The sequence below is a fragment of the Mandrillus leucophaeus genome, unplaced genomic scaffold (genome assembly GCF_000951045.1).
Source record: "Mandrillus leucophaeus isolate KB7577 unplaced genomic scaffold, Mleu.le_1.0 Scaffold324, whole genome shotgun sequence".
NCBI lineage: Eukaryota > Metazoa > Chordata > Mammalia > Primates > Cercopithecidae > Mandrillus > Mandrillus leucophaeus.
In genome coordinates this window covers 1408813-1421389 of record NW_012103410.1, presented here as the reverse complement: position 1 = coordinate 1421389, position 12577 = coordinate 1408813, and the positions used below count along the sequence as shown (strand labels likewise).

General features: G+C 41.1%; 1 protein-coding gene across 1 annotated transcript in view; it reads left to right on the top strand.

Moving 5' to 3' along the window:
• The first annotated feature begins 1540 nt into the window (after positions 1–1540).
• Positions 1541–12577, top strand: part of NOSTRIN (nitric oxide synthase trafficking) — a 69544-nt gene continuing 58507 nt past the window's right edge. The window contains exons 1-2 of the mRNA XM_011988160.1: positions 1541–1624; positions 11392–11477. Coding sequence (XP_011843550.1) covers positions 1598–1624; positions 11392–11477 — 113 coding nt within the window. The 5' untranslated portion in view covers positions 1541–1597. The remainder of the gene's footprint in view (positions 1625–11391; positions 11478–12577) is intronic.

Genomic DNA, 12577 nt, shown 5'->3' with positions numbered 1-12577 from the left:
GCCTTGTCTAATTCCAGTCCTGAGATAGCTACCCAAGATTGTTGTAACCTCCAGTGATCAAGTTCTTTGGATAAGCAAAGAGGGAGGACATTAAGTGTATGGAAAAGACCCCTCCTCTCCACGGTGCAAGGCAAGTTCTTTTCCTTAATTGTCTCGACTCTTCTACGTTGTTTCTAGAAGCTTTTTTCTTTTTTTTCTTTTTCTTTTTTCTTTTTTTTTTTTTAGAGACAGAGTCTCACTGTGTCGCCCAGCTTTGAACCCCTAGACCCAAGCAATCCTCTGCCTCAAACTCTTGAGTAGCTGGGACTACAGCACATACCACCACACCCTAATGAAAAAAAAAAAAATTGTAGAGATAGGAGTCTTTTGCTGTATTGCCCAGGCTGCTCTCAAACTCCTGGCCTCAAGTGACCTTGTAGACTCCGCCTCCCAAAGTGCTTGGATTATAGGCATGAGCCACTGCAACTGGCTTATTTCTAGGGACATTGAATGGAGCCTGCACACCAGGGACAGATGAATGGAGGCTGAGCCAGCCAGGCAGGTGAAAACTGAATGCTTTTCAACTCTGAAATGTTCCACTGGACTGTGTTGATGGAGCTCCTTTCAAACTGGGGCCTGCCCTTGCCTGCCAGTCAAACAGAACTGCCCACAGCCTAGCAAATGGCTGTCATACGTCAATAGCCCATTCATTGGAAATCTAATGATTGGCAACTGGGACCACAGGTGCAGAGAAAGCAGTAGAACTCAAGCTGTGGTTGAGTTCTTATTCTGTCTATCCTTTTGAGTGATGAAAAATGAGGCCAAATCTAGGCAATTGTTTTCTTTACATTGAAAGCTTAGCCTCTTGATCCTGTTGGGGCTGGAGGGAGAGTGGAGTTAGGCTTGGAGAAGTGGTTAGTGTACACTTTGCTCCTGATAGCTGTTTCTGAACATTCTGTAGTTATAGTTCTACAGGAGTAGGCTCCTAGTTGTTTGGTATCTGGCCCTGTGGGATTTTAGGGGGTGGGGGAATATGGGCTTGGTATTTGAGAGCTGGATAAAGGAGGTGGGCGGGGCAGTTGGGCTCTAGATTTGTTGGTTTGCATATTAAAGGCATGCTCACAAGCCAGTTGTTTGCTCTCTCTAGGAATTAGCTAACCCTCAGACAGGCAGTCTCTCTCCAAGTCCACGAGGTCCCAAAAAGTCAAAGCATCATACAATATAGAAAATAACAAGCATGATTAATACTACAGGCTGAGAGGATATGTGTTCCTGCACTGTCAGACCGAGCGCTAGAATTATTGGAGACACATTGCAGCTTCTGTGCCTTATCTCAATGTTACGCTGTTCAGGACTCAGGATCCTGCCCTCTGAGGGTTTAGAGAAGTCATTCGCACTGTCTCACCCTGGCTCTCTTCATCCAGAGCAGTTCTTTACTTTCTCAGGAAACAAACGGGATGAAAGTCCAGAGCTGGGACTTCCTCCTTGGTGTGTTTGACAAGGACTGACGTACTCTAGGCCCTTTGAATCCCGGAAGTCCAGTACACACCCAACCTTGATTACAGTGTCTAGAATGCTGGAGCGTAGGTGAAAGGACAAAAGCCAGACACATTTCGACATGAGGGATCCACTGACAGATTGTCCGGTGAGTAGCTCGGTGTGGGTTGTGTGCCTGCGTGTGAGGAGGGTGGAGGGTGGGTTTATATATTAATGGATTTTAACTTAAGAAATTTGAGACACTCAGAAACCAAACACATTTAGATATTGGCTGTGGTACAAAAGTTTGTGGTTTTTCTTTGTTTCAGTTTAAAAACAGAGCTTTTTCTAGGAAATGACAGGGCAGGTAATTGTCATCTTTCCTTCTCATATTCTTGGAAAAAGTTCTGAGTGAGTAAAGCATCATATTTGGATCCAGATGGTGGCTGTTTGGAAAACATTCTTAAGGCATACACCCATGGTGCCAACATCGCGTGTGGAGTGGATACAAAAACACACAGAATGTCTGCAGCCAATTTTTGGCTCTGAGAATAAAGTGAGGGAGGAGAGTTTTTGTGCTTTTTTGCCCTCATTTGTTGAGTCAAGGATCACAAGTCCTGCAGGAGGAAGGATAGACTCTCCGCTCTGCCTGGCCTGCAGTAGTTCTCAGACTGGTTTAGCAGCATGTTTGTTCCATGTTTGCTTGTTTTGGTAATATTCGGAGCACTACCAAAAATATAAGTTTGGTCAGAAGTCCAAAGACATTGTGAGGTCACTGGTGGCAATAGCAGAGACGTAATTTACGAAATAAGAAGCAACTAAAATAAAAGGGGATATGTTTACTTTGAAAATAAAGTAATTAAGGAGGGTCAGTGTTTTATCCCAACACATAGGGCTGAAAAGCTAAGATTGGTGACGTCATAAGCAAGAGGTTTCAGTCATCCTTCAGGTATTAGTAACACAAACTGTGGAGCAGCAGATAAATGGGCGCTGAGATAGAGCCATGAAGAAGAAGACCAGCAGAGGATTATTGATTTCCTTTTTGTTTATTCAGTGGATAAGAAAAGCACATGGTTGGAAAAGATGGAACTATGGCTACTATTGCAGAAAATCAGATGAGCTAAATGAGATGAACTCATAAATGACTAGTAATTTTACTAATGACAAGATAGTAGCCAATTCTGCCTAATTTTACTGTCTTTAAACACAAAAATAATTTGTGCTTAATGTAGAAACAAATTCCAATGATATTGTTATATATAGATTTTTAAGAGTGAAACTTCCACCTTTGATTACTTCAATCTCAGTCTTCTCTCCATTGGTAATTAGGAATAATTTTTAAGTAGTCTTTTATCATTTATTTATCTCTCCTTGAGGTTGCTCCCTTACTAAACTGTAAAATCCTCCCCTGTCTCAACACTCCTACTCGATGATTTTGTATCAGGGTGGCAGGCCAGGACAGGCATGGGATAAGTGGCAGCAAAATCTTGGCACTAATAGTAACCAAAGAAGACAATTAACACCAGGGGATGAGTTCAATGGACAGAAGAGAGGGAAATGGAGGCCAGATGTAATTAAGTTTAAAACGAGAAGAATAAATAAATACATAAAAAGGAAACTGAAGGCCTAGCATTGTTTTTGCAGGCAGCAAAGTCAGTCTTCAGATGTGGAGAAATGTTTTCTTTCAGCAGCCCCCAAGGCAACCCATAACCATACTTCTGTGTCCGCTTAAAGCTCCACTCCCTGACATGCTGAATAGTTCCTTGTGCTCTGCTGGGCCAAGGACTCCTGTCCTTGTCTAAAACTCTGAAGGTCATCTGTATGGGCTCATTGCCACCAAAAGTATCCGGGAGTCATGGGGAGGCGGATATCCCTTCAGCCTGGGTTTCCATACCCTCTAAAGTCACAGAACATTTATTTATTTGCAATTGTTTCATCTTAATCAAGTGTTCAAGTTGATTTCCTGGTACATTCTTAGCTTGTACTTGGGAAACAATGCTATGTGAAGATGAATCTACAGTTTGGGAACAAAATAAGACAAGGAAATGGATTGCAAATGAGTGCCTCATGAAACACTTAGGTAGTTTTATAAAATAACCCAAAGCTTTAAGCACCTGCAAAATGTCCCTTTCCATGAGTCCCTAGAGTTGCACAGAGCACAATTCATAAAGTCTTAGCTACAGTTCTTAACCGGGGCCATACCAATATGCCCACGTATGGAACTCAGTGGGTTGCATGAACTTCAGTGAAAACAAATCTCTATTTGTACTGATTTCTAATTGAGATTTAGAATTTTATTCAATCCAGAATATAGGCAATAAGCCCCAATACTGCTAGTAATATCTGTGTAGTGTCTGTGACTTTGTAACCAATAAAAATCAGAAATTTTATAACAACATGACAGTTGTTGCACGTATCTAGAAATATTTACATTCAACCTGACTTCAAAATGTTGGTAATACTTAAGATATGTAATTTAGCATGTTAATTAAAAAGCATATAATATCATAATTTTAAAAATACACTCTAAAAATATATAATTCATTTCCTTTGTAACCCTACGCTACTTAAAAATGTTATTCTGAATCAAATAGGTTTCATGAGACTACAAAAAGGGCTCATGGTACGAAAAAATTTAAAAATCTCTTTTAGATCAAGTTTTAATGGGCAAAATAGGCTGATAGCTGGGCCCGTCAACCTCAAAGAGCCAGGTCAGTGTTTGAGTTCAAATTATTGTCACCAGGTTGGCATAAGATTGCCTAAATGCTGTGTAGGACTAATCTTGAGAGTGTCAGAACTTATTTGAAGAAGATATCTTTAAGATATCTTTAAAGTTCTGTTTTTGACAAGGAGAAGAATTGGCTCTGGGCCTTGATGCCCCATTGCCTGTGAAGGTTTAGGTTTAGCTCTTAAACCTAGAAATATGTCTAGGGAACTCATCTTCAAATCCATGTGCAAGAAAGGTGAGGAAGTAGGATCCAATTATCTCCAAAGGAAATAATTCGATCACAAGAAAGTATTAATAGCACCTTCCTATCAAACAATCACATAGAAATCAAGGACAAGTAACAAGCTGTAGCCAAATTTTTACTTTTTTTTTTTTTTTTTTTTTTTTTTGAGACGGAGTCTCGCTCTGTCGCCCAGGCTGGAGTGCTGTGGCCAGATCTCAGCTCACTACAAGCTCCGCCTCCCGGGTTTATGCCATTCTCCTGCCTCAGCCTCCCCAGTAGCTGGGACTGCAGGCGCCCGCCACCTTGCCCGGCTAATTTTTTGTATTTTTAGTAGAGACAGGGTTTCACCGTGTTAACCAGGATGGTCTCGATCTCCTGACCTCGTGATCCACCCGTCTCGGCCTCTGAAAGTGCTGGGATTACAGGCTTGAGCAAATTTTTACTTTTTACACACTCATTCAGTATCCAGGAAGGGGTCTGTCAAAGCAAGTCTTCTGGGCTCCACACAGTCAGCCACTCCCCTCATGTCATCCTCCATTGAAATGGCACCAGGTTGCTCTTCAGGTTGGTAACCTGGCTCAGATGTCAACCTGAGCTTCCCATCTTGGTGGCTTAGCCTGGACACCAGACAATGACTGTCACTAACTCAGATGGTGCCAGTGCCATGGTCCATAGCACCTGGGAGAATCTGACTCACTGCAAAAATACAGAAGGAGGCTGCATCTGGCATGGGCGTCATGTGGCCCACAGCCTCTCCAGTGTGCATCAATGAGATGTGTAACATGCCGTTCTTGGACCTCTGTTTCCTCATGTGTAAAGTAAAAGAAGGAGAGGATGGAGTAGACTATGCTTTTTAATGTTCCATATCCCATAATCTGCGGCAGTCTGCCACAGGGATCCCAAATACTACGCAGCTGGTGAACACGTACATGGATTCCCTTCATAGAGGGGCAGTGCTTTGAAACATCGCCCCCAGTGAATCAGAACTCACATGATATCAGTAGCACAGAGCCTGGAATCCAGTGTTAAATTTAAGTGGAATATCATGGTTTCTTTAACACTGTGAGGATCATCATTATTAAAAAAAAATTATTCCATACTAGCATCAATACAAATAAATTTTTCTATAATTCTTTCTAGAACTAAATTTAACCCTCTTAGTCATTCAACCAGAAAGAGCAGGTAGGCCAAGCTTGATGTAGGCACTTTATAATCTTTACAAGTCATCTGTCTAACCATTTCATGTGCTGATCGGCTGGATTACTGAATGTTTTCTTTTTTTTTTTTTTTTTTTTGAGATGGAGTCTGGCTCTGTTGCCCAGGCTGGAGTGCAGTGGCCAGATCTCAGCTCACTGCAAGCCCCGCCTCCCGGGTTCACGCCATTCTCCTGCCTCAGCCTCCCGAGTAGCTGGGAGTACAGGCGCCCGCCACCTCGCCCGGCTAATTTTTTTTGTATTTTAGTAGAGACGGGGTTTCACCGTGTTAGCCAGGATGGTCTCGTTCTCCTGACCTCGTGATCCACCCGTCTCGGCCTCCCAAAGTACTGGGATTACAGGCTTGAGCCACCGCGCCCGGCCTGAATGTTTTCTGTAATGGCTATATTTATCAACAGAATTTGCTTACAAATTCTGGGAAGAAACATTTTCCTAATGGCTGAATGGGAAATGTCTGTGTAGACCAGTTGTCTATTTGTGAAGGGGTTATTAATTTTTTAGGGGCTTAGGAAGATCCCAGATATTCCACTACCAGACTGAAATCCCTTTATCCGGGGAGAAAAGCCTTGTAATGTTTTTTGTTTTTCCTAATAATTAATGATCCCCAGGAGAAGCAGCATATTAATATGAATTCATATGGAGATGTAGAATCAATAGTAGATTATTCTCTGAAATGAATATTTGGTAGGGGGTTAGGATATTTAAAAGCTCAATGGGTAGGAAAAGAACACCAAAATTGCCTTCCACCTCCCTGCGACCACAGCAAGCCCTTCTTCTGCTGGTTGATGACATTAAGAAGCCAGCTGTATTGCACATGACACTTAAAGGTTACTATAACTTGGAGTAAACTTAGTGTGATTAAAAAGATCAGCCATTTATAAATGTATTTGATTCTAATAGATTCTCTAATTGATTTTCATACCTAATATTTCTAATCACAACTCTGTCTCTAACTAATTAGATTATCATTATCTCTTTGGGCCTTAACTGTAAATAAAGGAATTAGACTTCAGTGGCTTCCAAACTGTGCTCCATGGAACCCTTTCAGAGTCCTCTCTAGTGGGTGGGAGTGTGGTGAGGTAGGAGTAAGACAACCAAAACTAAAGTCAAGTGATTTCACCCCCACAAAGCAGGTATGTTCCAAGATTTTCTGAACACACACACACACACACACACACACACACACACACACAGAGAGAGAGAGAGAGAGAGAGAATTATATGGTCTCTGGAGGTCTGCTTTGGCATTTAAGTGGATCTGCTTTTCACAGTTTTTATCTCCAAGTCTGAGTAGATGGTACATGATGAAAAGTACAGAATCATTGATTCTAAATAAGGATTTATGCTGGGATAATGAAAATATTCTTAGCAACTCTTTTATTTATTGATGTCACCTTTATCTCAATCTGGATCAGGGTTTGTTGGGGAATTTCTGGTGCATAGTATATAGGATCAGAGGTAAAGATTCTCTCCATTGCTCTCATAACCTCATCTCTTATCTGATCACTAAATTAACAATTATGAAGACCTTCTCAACTTGCATGTGCCTGGGCATACTGGAGTTTGACGTCTGAGGATGGTTACAGGTGTACCTGAGACACAAGTCCTCTGCACCCTTGAATTGACAGAGTATGGCTGGGAGCAAGGTAGGAGGCAAAGCCATGGGCCAGTTCCCTCTTCCTGGAACAACTGTGTCTATTTACCACACTCTTCCAGTACAAATATTTTCTACGTGTGCCATTTTGGGGAAAAAGTTAGAAAGTATACTAGTCTACGAAATGACGGAAAATCATCTTCCAAATTCTAGAGCTGGCAGCCCTAGGGTCAATGGAAGCCATAGACTGTGCTTTGTTCCAGCAGCCCCTTACTTTAAGAGGTTGAATGTGAATGCCTTTGCCACAGGCTTCACCACTGCCACCAAAGACCATTGAGTTTTCAATCACTGGCTTATAAACTTTCAGCATGGCCTAGCCTCCTAAAACTAGTTCCCTTGAGACAGTATTTAAAAATGTGTCTTAGGGAGTTTTGATGGCTTGATCAGTTTAGGAAATGCAGCAGCCCCTGTAACACAAGCACATAGAAAAATTCTCAACTGGTTCTACTCATTTTTACATTGGTTATGGGCAGAGTTTTCTCTACATGCCCCATCCCACACTTGATGTCCAGGGTCCCTTAATTCTCTCCCATAGGTAACTTCTATGTGCAGACTATCCTCTGGTGATGGTGGACTGGTAAGGGCCTTTCCCGTAGGACATTTCATCTTGAAGTCTTTTCCTTCCACTCCTGCTTCCCCTAATGGAAGGTTCTTTTTCTCCTTCCTACTCTAAATCCCTCGAATACATCTCTCTGCTTTCTTTTCTCCCATCCTCAGCCCCAGCTTTATAGTGTTTGAGAGTAGAAGATTTACTTCGTAAGCATATGCATCCAGGTCTTTCTCTCTTGCACACAGCCCCATGGCTTTTTGTTGAGTCTGTTTCTGCTTTGCTGTGGGCTGGAGAGAGAAGTCAGTAAGACAATACATAAAAATCCACAGCTTAATACTGTGAGATAGTTCTAAATAAATCAAATAAGAAAGCCACAGGACCTATAAAGAAAATAATAAAATTTTATTGAACATAAAATAAAAATTGAACAAATGCAAAAACTTACTATGTCCTTGGATAGAAAGTCTAAACACCGTTAAAAAGTCAGTTTTCCCAAATTGATGTATGTATGTAATACAATTCCAATCAGGATCCCAACGGGGATTTAAAAAGATATGTAATTAGACAAATGTTCATATGTTACAATAAATGCCTCAGAATAGCCAAATAAATTATGAAAAGAAAAAAAAAGTTGTTTAAAGAGAGAGAAGAAGCAAAGTGTTACTATCTCTATAACTTAGGTAGTGAGTATCTAATGTGCATTATTATTATTTTCTGTATCATTATGTTATAAAACATAAAAACATTTCATAATTCAAAGGTAAAAGACCCTGTATGAGTTAGAACTATGTTCAGCTGCATATTAGAAAAACCCCAAATACATACGTCTTTAAAAAAACATTATATTTTTCTCACACATAAAATAAGTCCAAAAGTAGAGAGTTGAGGGCTCCTGTGGTGTCCTTTACAGCCATCAGGAACCCAGGCTCTTTTTCTCTTTCCACTCTATGTTCTTAATGCATTATGTCCAATCTCAATACCACTTTATGGCTTTGGCCTGCATTTTCAAGTCCAGAAGGAAGACAAGAGTGCAAACAAGCCTTTACTGAAACCTCATACAAAACCTTCCCTCACATCTCCTTGGATAGCTTTTAGTCACATGGTTAACACCTAAGGTTGAGGGAGGCTGAGAAATGACCTTATTCCAGGAGCATGTACCCTGCTAAACATTTATGCATTTTCTTCTCATGACACTGAGGTGTGTTTCATGGGATGCTATTAGGTGTTGCAGAAGAAGACAAAAGGCTTAGGGAGAAATCTAGTGAACATGTTTAGGTAACATAGGAGTAAACAAAGAGGCTAAACAAAGTTCTTTACTGCAGGTCTTCTCACAATTTCAAAATACTCCCCTAAACTTCCCCAGTGTGCCTGTAAGGGGAGGAAGGAGGCCTTAATAGTATCATACCTTTCATATATGGCAAGTTAGTTTTATTGGAAATAAAAATTAGAGGCCGGGCGCGGTGGCTCAAGCCTGTAATCCCAGCACTTTGGGAGGCCGAGACAGGCGGATCACGAGGTCAGGAGATCGAGACCATCCTGGCTAACACGGTGAAACCCCGTCTCTACTAAAAAATACAAAAAACTAGCCGGGCGAGGTGGCGGGCGCCTGTAGTCCCAGCTACTTGGGAGGCTGAGGCAGGAGAATGGCGTAAACCCGGGAGGCGGAGCTTGCAGTGAGCTGAGATCCGGCCACTGCACTCCAGCCTGGGCGACAGAGCGAGACTCCGTCTCGAAAAAAAAAAAAAAAAAATTAGAAAGCTTGATTGCCAAACACTGATTTTACTTTCATGACTCTGACAGGAGGATTATTTCTCCTTCATGAGAGGGGCTACAAATTGGAACCTCACTACAAGTGTGTTTTGTTTACACTGCAGAGTTTTTTTAATTTGTGAATTGTTTGCTACCATTAAAAAAAAATCATGTTTCGGATGCAAATCCTGATTTCAGTTTTTTTGGACAAAGTGGAAGATCTGGCTTTCCTGGGCCACATTCCAGGTGGCAGTGATGGGCCAGAATGGTTCTAACAGCTGCCTCTCCAGCTCACAGTCCCCACCCTGCTCCTCACTCATTCAGGGGCCTGACTGGTGCCAGCAGCCACAGGATTTTGCAAACTCTGCTTTAGAAATTAACAATTTTCTCATTAAAGCTTTGCACCCTCACCACTTTCCTCGTGTCCCAGGCAGTTTCAAGGAAGTGGTTTGCTAATATTAATATACATCTATGAAGTCCTATCACAGCTTTCTGTGTTAAATTCACAGGAAAGTTAAACTACTGCATAAAGGTAAATGGATATGGTAAGAATGTTCCTGTATCCTAAGTGTTGGTTTGTTCCATCACCAAAGGTAGGGACCTGGATCAGCTCATTTCTTTAGGTCTTTCCTCCTCTGTCACCCTATGTCCTTAGTTTGATACTCTGCTAGCACCACATACCAAGTGCTTTGTTGACTGAATGGCTTTCTGGGCCCTGAGGGCGTGTGGGTTTGTGAATGTGCCCGCTGCAATAGGAGGCACTCAGTAAATGTGAATTTCCTTCCTTTTTCCCTTCTCAGTATGGTGCCCAACTGAATGCTGGCGATATCTGAACACTGGAATAGGCTGGCTCATTGTATGAGCAAAGAACAGCACAGCTCTCAATCCATATTGAATTTGGGTCCTCTTATGTAAAATCTCATTTTGAAAAATGCAATCTGCTGTTGCACCTCCCAGATGGAAACTATGAGAGAGTGTGTCTGGGATGTTCCATCATCTAATTCACTTGCTCTGTGTCAGAAAAAACTGCAGAATCAATTGACATTTAGCTTCTCTGTTTAGGCACTTAAAATCTATTGTCATCAATGTCTACATTTATAGTTTCCAGGAAGACATTGTGGAGTTCTAAATCAAATGACAAAAACTTTTACTGGAAATTCTTGTGTCCGCAGGCTAAATTCAAATACACATGAATTTATAAAGGGTAATTAATAAATTCATAATGGTTTGGTTTAGCCAAAATGTTCAACTCATTATGATAACATTTTCTTACTGGAATTAAATGAGACAGAGAGAGGACTAGGACAAAGTTTTCTTACCAGGTTATTTACTCAGTTTCCCATCTCAGATAAGAAAGACTCAGCTCACTCTAATGGCTCACGGTTTGTCATGAGCCCCAGAAATATAATTTTGAAGTTTGTATGTGCAGGAGGGGACATAAAAAGTTATGTGGCATCCTTCAGAATATATTTTTTTGTCCTTCCTGGGAACAATTGGGGTGATATTCCTGTGACATTCCAGGCGTCAAATGCACCCTACTGCTGAATTGTTTGCATTTGGCTGAGGAGAGAAACAGATCAGCTTTATTTTTGAAAAGTTCTCCAGGGTCTTTCATATCCAGGCAGAAGAGACCTCATCTTGATTTTAAGAACTCATCCAAAAGGTATGCATGCCTGTGGCTGCACGATCATTTATAATGACAGTATAAATCATCTATCATGGTTATAGTAGTTTTCTGAATTTATAGGTGCTCTATCTTCAGAGTTGCTTCTAATCTTCCTGTTCATTGTTTTTTGTTGTTGTTGTTCTTGTTTTTCAGTATAATAAAGTATACAAGAACCTAAAGGAGTTTTCTCAAAATGGAGAGAATTTCTGCAAACAGGTCACATCTGTTCTTCAGCAAAGGTACAAAATGCACGTTTGCAATAAATGGTTCTTCCTCTTTAGTTGCAGCAAGTGATATGACTGGAGGAGTGATTACAAGCTGTCCTACTTTCCAGAATGTGGTGTTATATTTTGGTACTCGAGAGATTGCTTGAAGAATGATTCTCCCCTATTGCACATTTATCAACTGGATGCCATAAAGATCAAGAAACAACAGGAAGTAATTCTGCTTAGGAAGGCTCAGTCAAGTCTCTTCTGATTCCTCAGACTGGGTTTATTACCCTCTCCTGGGGCCCACTGTTGGATCTGATGCATACTCTCATTATTGCACTTTTCATACCAACAGCAATTATTAGTTTACATTCTTCTTTCCTCTAGAAAGGCAGGGGCTGTCTTACTCATCATTGTATGCTGACCTCTTAGAGCCTGGCCTTTTGATTTCCTTAGTCACTGTCAGGTGGATGAAGGAAAAGTCACCATTTTCAGCATTGGCTTCTTAATACTAGGTGTGATCATGTGTAAAACTGTTCACTGTGCTGAAATGAGGACATTTAACTCAGTCAAGAAAGTTACAAAAGCCCTGCTTAAAATGAGAAAACCCAAGGACTGAATTTGGTCATAAGGGACTTTTTAGGCCTTTTCCCTACTGCTAGATAGCTCTGTAATAAGCAAGTCTAAAGAGACCTTCAGAAGAGACTGTTTAAACTATTTCACATTTTAAATATTGAATGTGTGCCATAAGACCAAAGACGCCATGGACTGATTGCATCCTGAATTAGTAGGTTGTAGGGGACAAAACATAATTTCTTTTCTCTCCCTTTTCAAGCTCTTAGTTGAGATACTCTTCTGAAAACAAGTTAGATTAACAAAAAACAAGCAGAAATTTATGAACACATGCTATACCCATCACATGGGAGAGGCCTCAGTTCAAAAGCATTTCTCTCTCAAGGCAGTGGCTTAGGGGTCATGCTTAAATAGTATCTCACCAAAGAGCCAGAAATCCTAATAGGGACAAGACAAAGAAGATAGCATCTTCGGGCTTCCAACAGGCAGGAAAATGTGGGAAGGTAAATATATGGGAAGATTAAAGTCTGCTCCTAGATCCTCTGGCACCACTATCT